Genomic DNA, 18,191 nt, shown 5'->3' with positions numbered 1-18,191 from the left:
TGGTGCATTTACACTCCGGGGACCTTCAGACAGAAATTTGCATAGATAAGCAAATGAAGATGACATATTTTGAAAAGCGAGAGAAATAAATAAATGATTGTTTGATCTAATTCATTGAGCTTGTAGAATTTTGAGGGGACATTTTGCACTTTGCTTCTGGGATTTGAACTACAATCTGTGGTGACGCATGGCAATGCTTCATTTCAGTGTTTGACTAGACACCATACCTTAGACTGATAGGATGCAGCTTTGTATTTGGGAATCTCTGATACGCTGGCATTGGTATTTATAGTTTCTATTCACCATTATCTGGGATTCCTGTTATGGCATGACTGCTCAAGACAAAGCTCCCAATCAAAATATATGATTCTGTTTGCAGTGGGAGCAAAGCACTGTCAATTCAGTCCCGTCACTCCACAGATCGCATAACATATCTTTAAGCTTTCCCAAATCAAAGGAAGCCACAGCTGAATTGAACAATCTATTAACCCCCAAATGAGGCGAACCAAACCAGGTATCTTTAGATCTTAACAAATTAACTGTTTATTAGAAAAACTAAAGAACCTTAAACACTAAGCTAAACCAATATCTAAAAATAGAAATAACAGTGAAGTCCTTGCAGATTTATGCTTCCTGATGAACAGTCCTCTGATTCAAAGTCCACTCGCAATCTTCCAGGTCCAATGAGGAAAGGAAAACAGTTCTTCATCGATAAGCCATTCAGTAATTACAGTCCAGTAGCTGAAGCATCAAACTCTTCTTCTTTCCAGCGATGACTACAGCAATTCAACAATTCGCAACCACGTTCAAAATAATTAATCTGGCTTAATTTTTAGAATTCTGAGAGGTAAAAATAGTCAGTCTAAATTCACTTCCTTCAGCTTAAATTGACAGAGATCTCTCCTTCATTACAGGCTGGCCCAGTTGTGTCAACTGTCTGTGTCTCTCAACTGTCTCTGCAAAAGCCAGTTTTTCAAAAGTCAATTGCAACATTGTATGTCCTGTCCTTGGTCTCTGATTGGTTGTATCCAGGGCAACCAAGATGCACCTTTACTCGGTAACTCCTGAATCTTGATGCCTTAAAGCAGTACTGATCCTTTGCTGTCTTAGAGACACACTGCCTATTTCCCCCCCAAAAAACAGGATCATGACATTCCCAATACACTGGTTATGAACATTTCCTCACATGAAACGCTCTCTTGGCTGAGGAACTGTGCACAGTTCAGGGGCTACTTACAAAGGGCAAGATAAATATATATGGGGGAAATAAACCAAACAAAAAATAGTATCCTTACTTTGGATGTTTATTAATCCAACATTATTGTGACAAATTAGCTTCTGTTTCTGTCTCCTAAAATCCAATGCGTGATTGGAGATAAATTTTGCAAGATAGTTTTGTTTTCCTGCAAATAAGTAGCCTTCATATTCAAATATACAGTAAATACAAAAAAAATTTAAGAACTTATGGTGCCGTTTCTCTGATGAGGCATGGCTAACACATATCTGGTGTATAACCATTATGGGAACTGGTCTATGGTCTTTTATATATAGGTTAATTTTTGTGGTTGTCTGGTAATGAAGATCAGGAACTCTTATTTAGATCCTCACAGTCAACAACAATTCTTGCAAGCCAGATAAAGTATGGTCAGATGCTTAGTAAAGCTGTCCAATCCCAAATTCAGTCCAGTACTTTCCGATGCACCAGTCTGAACATTCCTACTCTTCGCACTGGGCATCCTCATGACTTGGAGTGAGATTGTTAATTTAGTGATAATTCCTCTCAAATTATGGGCGGTGTTGTTTTGTAACATCAAACCCAATGGAAAACCAGGCTGCAATTGCCCAAATTCACTTTGTTTGGCAACATGTACAGGTGGCAGTAAGAGTAAGAAGAGAGAAAGGGAGATGGTCATCTCGCCAAGCTGAGATGGATTCAAAGCTGCAGTCTACAGAAGAAAACATAGTGTCCTTAACTTCACATATCCCATTCTTAATGACTATTACTTCACTCTATCATCTGCAACAAACATAGAAGTACATCTCATAACCATACAGATAAAAGATTAAGATATCAGTACATGTGTAAGTTTATTGAGTCACTGTGCATTACACTTCATGATCAAATAAGTAAAATCTAATGTAATTTAATGAACACTTCTTAATCAGATAATTGAAGCATAAACACCATTTTCAATTCTGGTTCTTCCTTAGTTCTTGAAAAACTTGTTCCAGATTCCTTTTTACCTTTGAAATGTGCTGAAAAAGTATGTTTGACTTCCCATCGTCATCTTAAGGGTATTGAGGAACATGTTTTCACATGAAGATAGCCCTCTGGTTACTGGATGGATATGTCATCTTTTCTGTCCTTGGCTGAATTCCTGCAGCAGGCACTGCAACAAATGCTCTTCCCTTCAATATCTTTTCTTAAAAGAGGCTTCAGCTGGCAATCAACAAAGGTAGACATCTGCAACGCCTGTTAGTCGATTTACTCACTCCTAATTTCAGACATTCTTACCAAAGATCACTCCAATACCAGATGAAGTCCTTGGTGTTCAGTTAGTAGGGTTGATACCATAACACTCTGTGACAGTTTTAGTTCCACAGTCTCTAGCCAGAGAACAGAATATTTGACCTAGCTAGGTAAGAGGTTACATAGACCTTTGGTATTCAGAATAGTGATTAATATTTTAAAATATTTTAAATCCTTTAAGTAATGTTAGTGTGGGAGTTCTCCGCTTGCTTTGAGCCCTTGCTGCCTTCACAGTGACCAGTTTAGCTGATGTGATGGTGGGAATTTCCTTGTAGGTGGCAGTGGACAGACGCTGTGTTCCAAATATAGGTGGGTGGTGTTTAACGGCATGGGCAAAGGCAGGTGGGTGGGCAATACCCAACATGGGTTTCTCCTCAGAAATAAAGAGAGGTCTGACAGGAAGGTGACGCTCAGTCTCTCGTCTCACCTCACGAATCAATTCGTGGAACACATGCTGCACAGACTCAAAGTCCAAACAGGCAGACACTTCATAAAATGAACAGTTATATTTGGATGCCAGTGACAGGCCATCAGACTTGCTTACCTGTCTGAAAACAGAAAGTAGATGTTTTTTCAAAACACGTTAATATCCATAGTTAATGAATGGCAATGATCCAAAACACTGAGACGTGAAAGTGTTCTGGAATTATGGATCTTGAAATGTAAACAATTTGAACTAAATTTATATTGTGTGTTACTTTCAAGAACTCCACTCTGCATTGATAATTTCCAATAATACATGCTACAGATATTTAAGGTTAAAAATGCAGACCAAGATTTTTTTTTTTGCTGTGTGCAAAAAACAACAAAGGCTTGCCTCATAACAGACCATAGTTTGAATTCAAATATATATTTTCTGCAGAATGGGAACAGCAACTCTATCCATGCTTGATACGTAAATAAAGAATATCCTTAAGACCCCAATTCAAATCCTTTTAAAATCTCTTATCGGAGCCGTTTCAAAAATCTTAATTAAAAAGCATTGTGACTAGGCTAATGAGTGGTCCAATGCACTGCTCTATAAAATGGGGGGGACATAGGACTGCACCTGCAACATCCCAGATTATCAATTTCTATTCAGAACTGTCCCACTGTAGGAAAGTAGCTACACATTTCCCTGTAGGGGCCTGTTTGAGCTGTCCGCATTGCAGGAGCTGGTTACAGTGGCACCAAAGGCTGCGGAACTGATCACCCATCATCCTGTTGGCAAGGGATGCTGCGTGGTACAGGAAGACTTACAGAAAGGGGATGAATTATGAATACACCAGGGTGGGATTCTCAACACTGTTTTGCTTTCTCATTGTCTACATGTATTGACCTTCTGAACGTGCATTTGATATTGATAATCTTATTCTACAATCATTAGATGTCACCATTATTCATAATATAAACTGGAGATAAACTGGCTGTTTCACAGGGTAAAAAAATCACAATTCCTCTTTCACTTTTTCCATTATAATTTTATTCCAGCTCTGAGGAATAAGAGCCCTGGTGGTGACCATATTGTTCCTCTTGTCAGATCTTACTGATATCGCATACAAAGCAAATTAAAGTGGCAGAGGCAGATCGCAAAGATAAGCACGGATAAGGGAGTCAAATTGGGTCATCTAACTCATCCTTCACAAGCTTTTACCTCATATACAGGACCAAAGCCAGTGAGCATGTTATCCCACCAGATTCCAATGGAGAATATCATTTTCAGAAGAATGACATATTCATGTGGCGGGTCAGAACTGACAGGTATTTTTTTCCTGAGCTGGACTACCCCATTCAGTGGTCTGGTCCACAAATTGACGTTCACTTGTGATATCAAAGTGGAAGGCATCAGAAATGCAAGTATTTTAAAAGCCATGAATTCACCTTGATTGGATAGAAAATGGAGCTGAAGACATGGTTATTGTAAACACACAATTTGACATACACACTCAAAGCCAGATTCCACATGTACGCTGACGATACCCAGCTTTACTTCACCATCACCTCTCTCGGCTCCTCCACTGCATTTGATCTGTCATGCTGCTTGTCTGACATTCAGTATTGCTTAAATAGAAATTTCCTCTAATTAAATATTGGAAAAAATAAAAATCATTGTCTTCATTCCTCGACAGAAACTCCATTCCCTTACCAGTAATTTCATCCCCCTCCTTGGCCACTCTCTGAGGCTGATTTGCAAACTGCACATCCTATTTGACCCCATCTCCTCTCCAAGACCATCTCTGTAATATCACCTGTTGCTGTGCCTGTCTCATGTGTGGGAGCCCAGTATAAGAGTCATAACTTTAATATTAAGAGTTACGTTGTTCAGGGATGATGTCAGGAAGCACATCTTCACACAAAGGGTAGTGAAATTTGCAACTCTCTCTCCCAAAGAGCTGTTGAGGCTAAGTCAATTGAAATTTTAGAAGTGAGGTTGATAGATTTTTGTTAGACAAGGGCATTAAGGGATATGAAAGCAAGGCAGGTAAATTATGTTCATAAACAGATCAGACATTATCTAATTGAATAGTGGAACAGAGTCACTGAATAGGCTATTCCTGTCCCTAAATTTCCTGATATTAAAAGGAATATATAAGCAAATGTCTCAAAGTGTAGAACCTTATTTATAGACCAGGTGGCAACTGAATAAAAAAGCCCTTTAAATCCTACACTCTTGAGTCACTCATTTTTATTTTGAATAATATTTCTTACCTGTATCTCTCCATGTCCAGTTTGTTCCCCAGCAAAATAATTGGATAGTCATGTGGTAGTCCTTTGGCATGACTAGAAATTATATTTAGATAATGGAGGCACCCTTCAAAGCTCTTCCTATTATCAATGCTGTAGACAACAATGAATGCATTCGCCCAGTTCAGGTAACGTTCGGAGTTCATTGGTTTGTCCTAGTTTTCAAAATATAAATTATTGTTTAGTGTTATGCAGTCACAGCTGGTGCATTATTAATTTAGAGAGGTATCTGAAAAATACTTGTAAGAACAAACACACACACATCTTCGCAAAGCATAAACATGCACGGATAAACTAATACTCATCATCATACATATTCACGTATAAAGCACAATACAATATCGCAACCAATTATTGAATAACAAGAAAATACTGTAGCTTTATTCTAATGCTTAAACAAAATATACTTGCTATAATTATTTGGTTCTAAAATAAACGGAGATAGCTTTGCATTCCACTGAACACTATCAGCTACTCACTGACTTAATTGTAACTTACAGATCTTGCAGGGAAACTGCACTGAAGCTCTGATTATTCAGCTGTTGATACATATCTCATTTACAATGGGGTTGCATTGGGTACAGGAACAAAGAAATCTGGGAGTACTGATACATAAATTACTAAATGTAGCTACGTAAGCTGATAAGGCAATAAGACTCCTCCAGAGCACTTGATAACAGATTGTGGATTAGAGAACGTGCACTTTCACATTAAAAGTACTTGTTTAGTTTCTTATCTCACTTTTTATGGTCTCATCTTTGCTTGTACCACACAGTTTTTTTTTCCATTTGTATTTTCCTTTTTATCCCTCGCGTTCAGTTTAGTGTTTTACTGCCAGTGGAAACTACAACTTGTATTATTTCTGCACAATTTCACTATGTTAACGATTCATACATTCTCCTGCTCAGTAACAATACAGGTGTAAGAATTCCACCAATTGCTATGTGTAATTATATCTGTGGAGATTCCCGCTGTTTTTTTTTTGACTAAACCATGTTCTAAAGGAATACCATTTTATTGAAATTAAAGGAATAGAAAATCGTTCCCAATGCACTCACAATGTTCTTAAACATGTTTAGATCTAAAAAAAAATAATCAGTGCCTAGAGTTAATTACACCCATTTTATTATATGGGGATTCAAAACTATTGTATGCACTGAGAATGAATTGAAGGTGAGAATCAGTTCTAAAAATTGAAAGAAACTTTTGTAACAGGGATAAAAGTATGATGGCAAAAACAGTCAGCCAACAAGGCAGAAAAACATAAAACATGCCACATAATGCAGATTCAATAAGCAACTAGAGCAGGCCATAGAAAGTTTAATTGTTGTTCTTCCTTGAGTCTCACTGCAGATGTTAACATTATCACAGTAATTTATCAATTTAAAAGAAATGTGGAGTGTAATAGGCGTTAGTGTAGTATCCATAAGATTATCAATGACTGCAGATTATAGCAAAGCCCTCTAATTATACTAGAGAATTATCTGTGCCATAGTTATCTGTTGTTATTTTTGTTAAATGGTACTCTCATTGACAGAGCTTATTGTTTAACTGTTTTGAAAAAGAAAAGGCCGACTGGAAGGGATGTAATTTCTCTAATGAATAATGGCAAATGAAAGACATGTACAAAATGCAATGCTTCGTCTGTCATATAAATGGGTAAAAAGCCATCTGGTCTTATTTGCAGTACTGAAAATATGGAGTGCTCTTAGAAAATTGTCATTATATTATCTTGTTACTTTAAAACCCTATTAACATTGATCTTAAACATGTTTTATGTAATTTATTTGGTCTTCAATAGAATGGGCACAAGTGTAGCCTTGAAACCAAGTTAACAAGCTTTAAATTAAATAGCCCAGCAAAAACGAGGTATTTGAAAACTATCTACTTAAACACTTTCTCATTAACTCTGTAGATGTCAACACATAAAAGGTTTTGGTTATTTGAATCAGTGTAAAATAATGGCTAAATGTCTGTGTGTTTTAATATTGCAGCTACAATATCCTGCACATACCCTTCTTCCACTGCTGAAGCCTTTATTACCTGATCGGCTGTATCCATTATTTTTAAGAGGACTGGCTGGTGATCCACGATTTCTTCAGTAGTGTAGGTATCCTCTGGAACAGAATAGCATTGTCAGCAAGGAACAGTCCTTGGATTACCAATATCAATTGCAACACATCAAGAACTTTTTTAAAAAGAGCAAATATATGATTGACACAAAATATATCTGGTTGGTCTTCATTTTAATTTAGATTGCAAAAGTTGTCATTGAGAAATGTTGAGACAGTAACAATTTATCTCGGTGATAAGTGAGAAAGTATAAGGTTTCTGATAAGCACAGAAATAATTTCCTCTATTACCCCCATCTCCCACAAACTCTTTTCACTCTCTTTAAAAGAAAATAAATATGCAATACAAAAGGATATGGAGCAGAGTTCTAAATTGATACTCTTGAGTTGAACTACTGCTACAATTTTGTTTTGATGGATAAGAGTTGGTAAAATTAAATAGACTAATAATGCATTAATAAAAACCTCAGAAAGTGCATGAACAGCACCAACTGCTCCTGGTATAGAACAGAGACATAAGTGGATGTTGAAGCAACTTATTGGCAAAGATATATTGGACTGTAAACTATTGCAAAATATGTAAACCATTTCTTTCGACAAAACGAATAAAACGGATAGATTATCAACTGTAACCAGATTAATTGTGGCATTTCCGGACACTAAAGATTCTGCACTGAAGTGTTTGTGTTCCAGAACCCTTTATTGTGATAGTGTCCATGACAATAGTTATTTGAAATTTGTCAGCTCACTTATATAGAACCTACAGCACAGATACAGACTATTTGACCCAACTGGTCTATGCTGGTATTTATACTCCACACCAGCCACTATAATTACCTTTTCCCACCCTACCCCCTATTCCTCTCTCCCTCATGTGTGCAGTAAGCTTCATCTTAAATTTAGTAATGTTATCTACTTCAACCACTCCAACGTGGCAGCGAGTTCCATATTCTCACTACTTGTTTGGTGAATCAGGTGGGTTTCCCCCCCCCCCCCCCCCCCCAAAAAAAAGTTTATTGATTTAAATACTAGTGACTTTTTACAAATAAACTAACAGAGATCCGCAAAACATCTGCAGCGAAACTCGTACCTTTATTGTAGCAGTACTTCTTTAAATCCCCATCGCACACCATACCCATCTCATCCCTTTCATCCCTCGTGTATCACCCCCATCCCATTCCCCATCCCACCCCTTCTTCTGATGTCAACCCAATCCCCCATTCCATACCTCCCATGCATTCCCCCCTCCTCCCAAGCTGTTTCACCTCCTATGCAGTCACCACCCACACCCCCATCAGATAAATATGGACAGACAAAAACTATTATTATTGACTGTCTGGGAAAAAAAAGTTGATAGACATAATGCTCCAGACTGTATGAGGAATGAACACAAAACAAACAGAAAATGCTTGGAATCACTATCATAGCAATAAGTCTGTCTGAGTAGAAAACTTGTTCAGATTCCAAAGTACTTTCAACAGTTGTTGAGTAACCCTCACCGGTCAAATGGGGTCACTTGTTCCCACACTGACAACCTCCACCCGTCAGGACCACCGACAAGCAGTATTGGACAGTCAGCAAGAGCAAATTAACAGAATGTGCTCGCTGTAATGGAAGTAACCACGCCAGCTGTACCTGGACTAATTTCAACAGAAGCAAGCTATAGCTTGCTAAAGATTTCCTTACGTTAAATTTTCACATGAACAGATTGAAAAGCTGACTTAATAAATGGTTAGGGAAAATCTGTGGCACTTACCTAGGTAAGGATCATACTCGCTTATGAATCTTTTGGTGAGAAACTTCACAGTCAGAGCTAAAGAAACAAAACATTAGTATTTAGTCTCACTTAAACCTTGCGAAAGCTTCAGCTACGATGTTGAGGTATTAGACCAATGAATCAATAGCTCCTGTCATATGGACTCCCTGCAATTCAAAGGATAGGCATTTGGATTGGGATTCGCTGAGTGCACATTTCCTCTATTGGCAACGTTGTGAAGGATACACAGTCTCCTCTTAGATTCTCATTTCTAAGTAAATTGTCTCGTTCGCTGGAAATAGCAACTGAGTGAAACATTTACCCTCATGCCCTGTTTGGAGTGAGAATTTGGAAATGATCTGACACCAAGCTATCCCAGTGCTTGTGCAGATGGTGGAGGAGGTGGGGGTGCAGTTAGTGGAGGAGGTGAATGGGGTGGAGGGGATACAGGGGGTGAAGGGGGTCAGGGATGGAGGGGGTGAAGGAGGTGAAGAAGATGCAGGGACTGGTGGATGGAGGGGGTGCAGGGGGTTGGAGGTGTGGGAGTTGTTTGGAGGGGGGAGGGTGGGGAGGAGGGGGGGGGTTCAGGAGTTGTTTGGGGGGGGGGGAGGTGGGGGATGGGAAGGTGGGGAGGAGGGAGGTTTGGGGGCTGTTTGGAGGAGGGGAGAGGGTGGTGGGTTGTTGCCCGATTCAGCCCGCCCCTGTTTCTTACCGGATTTGCCGGAGCCAGCACAGCCCAGGATGCCGATGTTACATTCCGGGGTGGCTGCGAGCGGAGCCCGGTCCCGCTCCGAGGAGGCGGCCAAAGCAATGACACCGCCGGCTCGGACCTTCCCAAACATCGAGGACATTCTGGAAGGGACTAAAACATTACCAGCTTGCACCTGCCGAGCGGATCGGAAAGGAACGATCCCAGCGCTGACTCTCCTCCCGAGACCAAGAGCTTCAACCAAGAGCCGCCTCCAAACACCGAGAGGCTGCAGCGGCAGGGCGGGGGCAGTGCCGGAGTGACGCCCCCACGGTCGATCGGCCGGGAGGGAGGGTCACAGTCCCGGGCTCGGAGGAGGAGGCGGGGGATCGGGGTGTTTGGAAGGATCCCTAAGTCACAGGCGCTTTCCTTGTAAGGAACTTTCTCCTTTACGTGAACATGTGCACAACAGGGAGAATCTAATCAGTAAAATACTTGGAAGGTTTAACAGCTGCAGTATAAATGGGGCTTTAAACATCAAAGGCAGCCGCCCTCGCTTTAAATGCATTAAACATGAATTCAGAGGCAAGATCTACCAGTGATAACACCTTCAAACTGGCAGATGTGGCGACTGCCTCACTCTCTCAAATCTCATCAATTTGCACTGACTGCTTGTTTAATGAGAAATTCTCTTCCAGAAATGATGTCCTGCCCACGCCACTAACTGGGGAACATTAACTTATCGACAGCACCCATTCCTTGGAACAAGAGCACAGGCTCATTCCTTCTAGAAAAAAAAACTGCTTCCAGGAGTGTCCCTGAATGATTTTAGCCATTACTAAATCGAAATGATCTTTTTCATAAGGTTCGATCACAGACTCCGAGCAGTTCTGTTTCTCTGACTCTGTATTGAGGGACTCAGGAATCATCGAAGGTTGAGATTCTCTTGATAAAATTCGGAACTCTGAAGGAGAGATCAAACATCCTCAACGTGGAGGCGAGGATACCCTTATGGAGGGTAACTATCTAAATTACAGAATCACAGAATAATACAGTGCAGAAGAGGCCCTTCGGTCCATCGAGTCTGCACCGATGCATTAAAGACACCTGACCTGTCTACCTAATCCCATTTACCAGCACTTGGCCCATAGCCTTGAATGTTGTGACGTGCCAAGTGCTCATCCAGGTACTTTTTAAAGGATGTGAGGCAACCTGCCTCTACCACCCTCCCAGGCAGGGCATTCCAGACCGTCACCACCCTCTGGGTAGAAAAGTTCTTCCTCAAATCCCCCTTAAACCTCCCGCCCCTCACCTTAAATTTGTGACCCCTCATGACTGACCCTTTAACTAAGGGGAACAGCTGCACCCTATCCACCCTGTCCATGTCCCTCATAATCTTGTACACCTCGATCAGGTCACCCCTCAGACTTCTCTGCTCCAGTGAAAACAACCCAAGCCTATCCAACCTCTCTTCATAGCTTAAATGTTCCATCCCAGGCAACAACCTGGTGAATCGTCTCTGCACCCCCTCCAGTGCAATCACATCCTTCCTATAATGTGGCGACCAGAATTGCACACAGTACTCCAGCTGTGGCCTTATCAAAGTTCTGTACAACTCCAACATGACCTCCCTGCTTTTGTAATCTATGCCTCGATTGATAAAGGCAAGTGTCCCATATGCCTTTTTCACCACTCTATTAACCTGCCCTTCTGCCTTCAGAGATCTATGGACAAACAGGCCAAGGTCCCTTTGTTCCTCGGAACTTTGCAGTGTCAGGCCATTCATTGAATACCTCCGTGTCACATTACTCCTTCCAAAGTGTTTCACCTCACACTTTTCAGTGTTAAATTCCATCTGCCACTTTTCGGCCCATTTGACCATCCCGTCTATATCTTCCTGTAACCCAAGACACTCCACCTCACTGTTAACCACTCGGCCAATCTTTGTGTCATCCGCGAACTTACTGATCCTACCCCCCACATAGTCATCTATGTTGTTTATATAAATGACAAACAATAGGGGACCCAGCACAGATCCCTGTGGTACGCCACTGGACACTGGCTTCCAGTCACTAAAACAGCTGTCTGTCATCACTCTCTGTCTCCTACAGCTAAGCCAATTTTGAATCCACCTTATCAAATTACCTTGTATCCCATGTGCATTTGCTTTCTTGATAAGTCTCCCATGTGGGACCTTGTCAAAGGTTTTGCTGAAATCCATGTAAACTACATCAACTGCACTACCCTCATCTACACACCTGGTCACATGCTCAAAAAATTCAATCAAATTTGTTAGGCATGACCTCCCTCTGACAAAGCCATGCTGACTATTCCTAATCAAATTTTGCCTCTCCAAGTGGAGATAGATTCTCTCCTTCAGAATTTTCTCCAATAGTTTCCTTACCACTGACGTGAGACTCACTGGTCTGTAGTTCCCTGGCTTATCTCCACAACTTTTCTTAAATAGGGGAACCACATTAGCTGTTCTCCAGTCCTCTGGCACCTCCCCCGTGGCCAGAGAGGAATTAAAAATTAGGGTCAGAGCCCCTGCAGTCTCCACCCTCACCTCCCACAGCATCCTGGGACACAAATCGTCTGGATCTAGTGATTTGTCCACTTTTAAGCCTTCCAAAACCTCCAATACCTTGTCACTCCCTATGACAATTTGTTCAAGAACCTCACAGTCTCTCTCTCTAAGTTCCATATCTACATCCTTATTCTCTTGGGTGAAGACAGAGGTGAAGTATTCGTTCAACACCCTACCAATGTCCTCTGGCTCCACCCACAAATTTCCCCCTTGGTCCCGAATGGGTCCTCCTACTCTTTCCCTGGTTATCCTCTTCCCATTGATATACTTATAGAATATCTTGGGATTTTCTCTACTTTTACCAGCCAGAGCTTTCTCATATCCCCTCTTTGCTCTCCTAATTGCTTTCTTAAGCTCCATCCTACATTTTCTGTACTCCACTAATGCTTCCATTGATTTAAATTAAATCCCTTCACAATGGGAAACTATTATCGTACTCAGAGGTCTCAAGAACTTCTATTAATGAGTGTAAGCTACATGCTGCTGTGTTGTGTAGAAAGTAGAGTTATAGACTGATGCAGTACAGGAGGAGGACATTCAGCCCATCATGTCTGTGCTGGCTCTCTGAAAGAACTGTCCAATTATCCCCACTCTCCTGCTCTTTCCCCATAACCCTGCAAATCTTTCCTTTTCAACTATAAATCCAATTCCCTTTTGAAAGTCTCTGAGTTCCTTGCGGGACGTTTTGCTAGTGCTGTTGGGGAGGGTTTAAACTAGTTTGGCAGGGGGATGGGGATCTGAGGGTAGACTCAGTTGGGACAAAATCAGAAATGAAAATGGAAGGCAGAAAATTAACGGATGAGTCTGGAAGACAGAGAAAACAAAGGTTAGAAATTTTTTTTAAAAAGAGTTTGGCAGTGCTCAAGGGTATCTATTTCAATGTAGGAGGAAAGCAAATAAAGCAGATGAGCTGAGAGCACAGGCAGTATGATATCATAGCTATTACAGAAACATGGCTTAAGAAGGGACAGGAATGGCAGCTCAACGTTCCTGGTTACAGGGTTTTCAGACGCGATAGGGAGGAGGATAAGAAAGTAGGAGGAGGAGAGGCAATTTTGGTGAAGGAAACTATTACAGCTGTGAGGAGGGATGGTATGTTGGAACTTTGATCAAATGAGGCCATATAGATTGAGCTAATGGACAAAAAAAGGACAATCATGCTGCTGAGAGTGCACTATAGACCCCCAAACAGTCAGAGGGAAATAGAAGAGCAGATATGTAGGCAAATCTCTGAGAAGTGCAAGAACAATAGGGCAGTAATAGTAGGGGATTTTAATTACCCCAATATTAACTGGGATAGTTTTAGTGTGAAAGGAATTGAGGGAGCAGAATTCTTGAGGTGCATTCAGGGGAACTCTTTTGGCCGGTATGGAGCAAGTCCAATTAGAGAGGGTGTAGTTTTAGACTTAGATTTAGGAAATGAAGCTGGGCAGGTCGAAGGAGTGGCAGTGGGAGAGCATTTTAGTGGTAGTGATCATAATTCAGTCAGTTTTAACATAATTATGGAAAAGGACAGAGATAGAACAGGAGTTAGAGTTCTCAATTGGGGCAAGGCCAATCTTACAAAACAAAGGAGTGATGTAGCGAAGGTGGACTGGAAACAGCTACTTGAAGGTAAATCAGTGTCAGAACAGTGGGAGGCATTCAAAGGGGAGATTCAGGGGGTTCAGAGTAAACATGTTTCCACAAAGAAAAAGGGTGAGATGGCCAAATCTAGAGCCCCATGGATGTCAAGATAAGGAAGAAAAGGAAAGCTTATCTCTGGCACAGAGAACTCAATACTACAGAAAGCCGAGAGAAGTATAGAAAGTGGAGGGGTGAAATCAAAAAGGAAATTAGGAAAGCAAAAAGAGGGCATGAAAGAATATTGTCAAGCAAAATCAAGGTGAACCCAAAGATGTTTTATCAATACATTAAGAGTAAGAGGATAACTAAGGAGAGAGTAGGGCCCATAAAAGATCAAAAAGGTAACCTATGTGTAGGGGTGGAAGATGTTGGTATTGTTCTTAATGAATACTTTGTGTCTGTCTTCACAAAAGAGGTGGATGATACAGATATTTTAGTTAGTGAGGAGGAGTGTGAAGTATTGGATGTGATAAACATAGGGAGAGAGGAAGTATTAATGGGATTAGCATCCTTGAAAGTTGATAAATCACCAGGGCCAGATGAAATGTACCCCAGGCTGTTTAAAGAAGCAAGAGAGGAAATAGCAGAAGGTCTGACCATCATTTTCCAGTCCTCACTGGATAAAGGTGTGGTGCCGGAGGATTGGAGAACTGCTAGTTTGTAATTCTGTTTGAAAAGGGAGCGAAAGATAGACCGAATAATTACAGGCCAGTCAGACTAACCTCAGTAGTGGGCAAATTCTTGAAATCTATTCTGAGAGACAGGATAAACTGTCACTTAGAAAGGCACAGGTTAATCAAGGATCGTCAGCATGGAAGGGAAGAGCTTGTTTGACCAACTTGATTGAATTTTTTGAAGAAATAACAAGGAAGATAGATGAGGGTAGTGCAGTTGGTGTGGTCTACATAGATTTTAGCAAGGCTTTTGCAAGGTCCCACTTGGCAGACTGGTTAAAAAAATAAAATCTCATGGGATCCAGGGAAATGCATCAAGGTGGATACAAAATTGGCTCAGTGACAGGAAACAAAGGGTAATTGTTGATGGGTGTTTTAGTGACTGGAGGGCTGTTTCGAATGGCATTCTGCAGGGCTCAGTACTAGGTCCCCTGCATTTTGTAGTATGTATTAACAATTTGTATGTAATGTAGGGGGCATGATCAAGAAGTTTGCAGACAACACAAAGATTGGCCGTGTGGTAGATAGCGAGGAGGATAGCTGTAGGCTGCAAGAGGATATTGATGGTCTGGTCTGATGGGCAGAAAAGTGGCAAATGGAATTCAACTTGGAGAAGTATGAAGTGATGCATTTGAGGAGGTCAAACAAGGCGAAGGGATACACGATGAATGGGAAAATACTGAGAAGTGTACAGGAAGTAAGGGACCTTGGAGTGAATGTCCACAGATCCCTGAAGGTAGCAGGACAGGTCCATAAGGTGGTTAAGAAGTAAAGGCCAGCTCGGGTCTGCAAATGAAACGCGACCCGAGCCCGCCAGAACCCCATCCAACCCCGAACCCGACCCGGCCCGAGTTCTTCCATTTTTTCCCATGCCCGACCCGACCCGACCCAACCCGACCATCAGTTAACCTACCTTCCGTTTTTCACTTTGGTCCTTACCTGCACAAGCTTAAAATAACTGTAACAAAACCATCTGTAAAGTCCAAAAAGTAAATTAATATTAGAATCACTTACCTGAGGTGGTGATTGAGCATGTCCGACACGGTCCAACCCGACCCAAGCCCGAATGCCGGACCCGGGAGAGCGACCCGACCCGACACATGTCGTCAGGTCCCATCGGGTTCGGGTCGGGTAGCAGGCCTTTGTTAAGAAGGCATATGGAATCCTTTCCTTTATTAGCCGAGATATAGAATATAAGAGCAGGGAAGTTATGCTGGAACTGTATAACTCATGGTTAGGCCACAACTTGATAGTACTGTGTGAAGTTCTGGTCACCTCAATACAGAAAGGATGTATTTGCATTAGAGAGGGTACAGAGGAGATTTACGAGGATGTTGCCAGGACTGGAAAATGCAGCTATGAGGAAAGATTGGATAGGCTGGGGTTGTTTCCCTTGGAACAGAGAAGGCTGAGGGGAGATATAATTGAAATGTACAAAAGTTTGAGTGGCCTGGATATAGTGAAGGGTCTGTTGACCTTAGCACAGACGTCAGAGGGGGCATAGATTTAAAATGATTGGTAAAAAAATTAGAGGGGAGATGAGGAAAAGCTTTTTCACCCAGAGGGTGGTAGAGGTCTGGAACTCACTGCCTGAAAGGATAGTTGAGGCAGAGACCCTCAACTTATTCAAAAGGAGTCTGGATATGCACCTCAAGTGCCGTAATCTACAGGGCTACAGACCAAATGCTGGAAGGTGGGATTAGAATAGGTGGATCGTTTCTCGGCTGGCACAGACACGATGGGCCAAGTGGCCTCTTTCTGTGCCTTAAACTTTCTAGGATTCTATTGAATCTGCTTCCACCACTCCTTCAGGCAGTACATTCTCACTTACAGCTTGAAAAAAAATCTCATCTCCCTCCAGTTCTTTTGCCAGTGACATAAATCTGTGTCCTCTGCTCAGTGATCCTCATGCCAGTGTTTGTCTCTAAGGTGGTGCATAATGTCATTTTACTAGGTGGCGTTATTCACATAGAATCACAGAAACCACGGAATCACAGAATCGTTACAGTGCAGAAGGAGGCCATTCGGCCCATCGTGTCCGCACTGGCTCGCCAACTGAGCAATTCAGCTAATGTCATTCCCCCTTCCTTTTCAGATAACAGTCTAATTCCCTTTTGAAAGCTTTGATTGAACCTGCCTCCACCACACACTCAGGCAGTGTATTCCAGACCTTAACTACTTGCTGCGTAAAGAAGTTTTTCCTCATGTCACTTTTGGCTCTTTTGCCAATCGCTTTAAAACTGTTCCCTTTCACGAGGGGGCACAGTTTTTCTGCATCCACTCTGTCCAGACCGCTCATGATTTTGAATACCTCTATCAAATCTCCTCTCAGCCTTCTCTTCTCTAAGGAAAACAGTCCTAACCTCTCCAATCTATCTTCATAACTGAAGTTACTCATCCCTGGAACCACTCATGTGAATCTTTTCTGTACTCTCTCCAATGCCTTCACAACTTTCCAAAAGTGCGGCGCCCAGAACTGGACACAATACTCCAGCTGAGGCCAACCTAGTGTCTTATACAAGTTTAGCATAACCTCCTTGCTCTTGTATTCTATGCCCCTATTAATAAAGTCCATGATACTGTATGCTTTATTAAGCACTCTCTCAATCAGTCCTGCCACCTTCAATGATTTAACCCTCTGCTCCTGCACATCCTTTAGAGTTGTACTCTTTAGGTTACATTGTCTCTCCATGTTCTTCCTACCAAAATGAATGACTTCACCTTTCTCCGCATTGAACTCATCTGCCACTTGGCCGCCCATTCCACCAACTTGTCTATGTCCTTTTGAAGTTCTGCACTATCCTCCTCACAGTTCACAGTTGTTCCAAGTTTTGTATCGTCCGCAAATTTTGAAATTTGCCCTGTACACCAAGGTCTAGGTCTAGAAAAACATGACTCTGAATGCATGACACGGGTTTATGTTTGTAAGTAAACCGATGGAACTTTGAATGAACTGTTACAATTTACCTGGTTAAAAAGGGGCCCCTTTCGGTTTTTATTTGAGTTGGGGGTGGTGCGGGATTTAGAACACAGCCCTTTCTCTTCTCAGATCCCAGGTGAAAAGCAGTCAGTTCTTTAAAATCTTTGGCTTCTGTTGTTAGGCTTCGACATTGAATGGGTTTCTCAACTGAGCTCCTTCCTTATGAATTAAGCACTAAACTAGTATTTTTCAATTAAATAGCCTATCAAAGATGGCTGTTGGAAGAGATGGCCATGTGTTGCAAGGATTGGGGATTGAGACAGGATGAGATTTTTAATTCATTCAAAACCCATTTACTTGCACAGAGTTAAAATTGGGCCCAATAGCTTTAAGAAGTGTTGCTGAGTATAGGATGATAAAATCAAAGTCGACTTATTTGATAACAGACTGGAGTATCTTTGAATTGGTTACTTGCCTCCCCTTCAGTGCTGAATGGAGATTGATTATACAAAAATTCTCAATTAATGCTAAAATAGTCATTTGTAGTACAGAACTTGAGTATTGCTGAAAATAGAGACATTTTGTCAAAGTTTTTCATCTTGCACTCATCAGGA

The 18,191-nt window shown here is 41.5% G+C and overlaps 1 protein-coding gene across 1 annotated transcript; it reads right to left on the bottom strand.

Moving 5' to 3' along the window:
* Positions 1-620: 620 nt before the first annotated feature.
* Positions 621-10,015, bottom strand: rasl12 (RAS-like, family 12). Its single transcript, XM_068017628.1, has 5 exons — positions 9,795-10,015; positions 9,083-9,139; positions 7,298-7,371; positions 5,219-5,409; positions 621-3,078 (listed from the first exon to the last, which is right to left on the bottom strand). The coding sequence occupies exons 1-5, from the start codon at positions 9,931-9,933 to the stop codon at positions 2,688-2,690; spliced, it is 852 nt and encodes a 283-aa protein (XP_067873729.1). The 5' UTR covers positions 9,934-10,015; the 3' UTR covers positions 621-2,687.
* Positions 10,016-18,191: the final 8,176 nt, after the last annotated feature.

This window comes from Heterodontus francisci, chromosome 38 (genome assembly GCF_036365525.1).
Source record: "Heterodontus francisci isolate sHetFra1 chromosome 38, sHetFra1.hap1, whole genome shotgun sequence".
Taxonomy (NCBI): Eukaryota; Metazoa; Chordata; class Chondrichthyes; order Heterodontiformes; family Heterodontidae; genus Heterodontus; species Heterodontus francisci.
This window is presented reverse-complemented; position numbering and strand designations above follow the sequence as displayed.

Coding starts and splice junctions, on each gene's coding strand:
- rasl12 (XM_068017628.1), bottom strand. CDS start 9,933: ATGTCCTCGATGTTTGGGAAGGTCCGAGCCGGCGGTGTCATTGCTTTG. Junction 7,372..9,082: donor CGAGTATGATCCTTACCTAG/GTAAGTGCCACA, acceptor ATTCTGTTCCAG/AGGATACCTACACTACTGAA. Junction 5,410..7,297: donor TAATGGATACAGCCGATCAG/GTAATAAAGGCT, acceptor TTTGAAAACTAG/GACAAACCAATGAACTCCGA.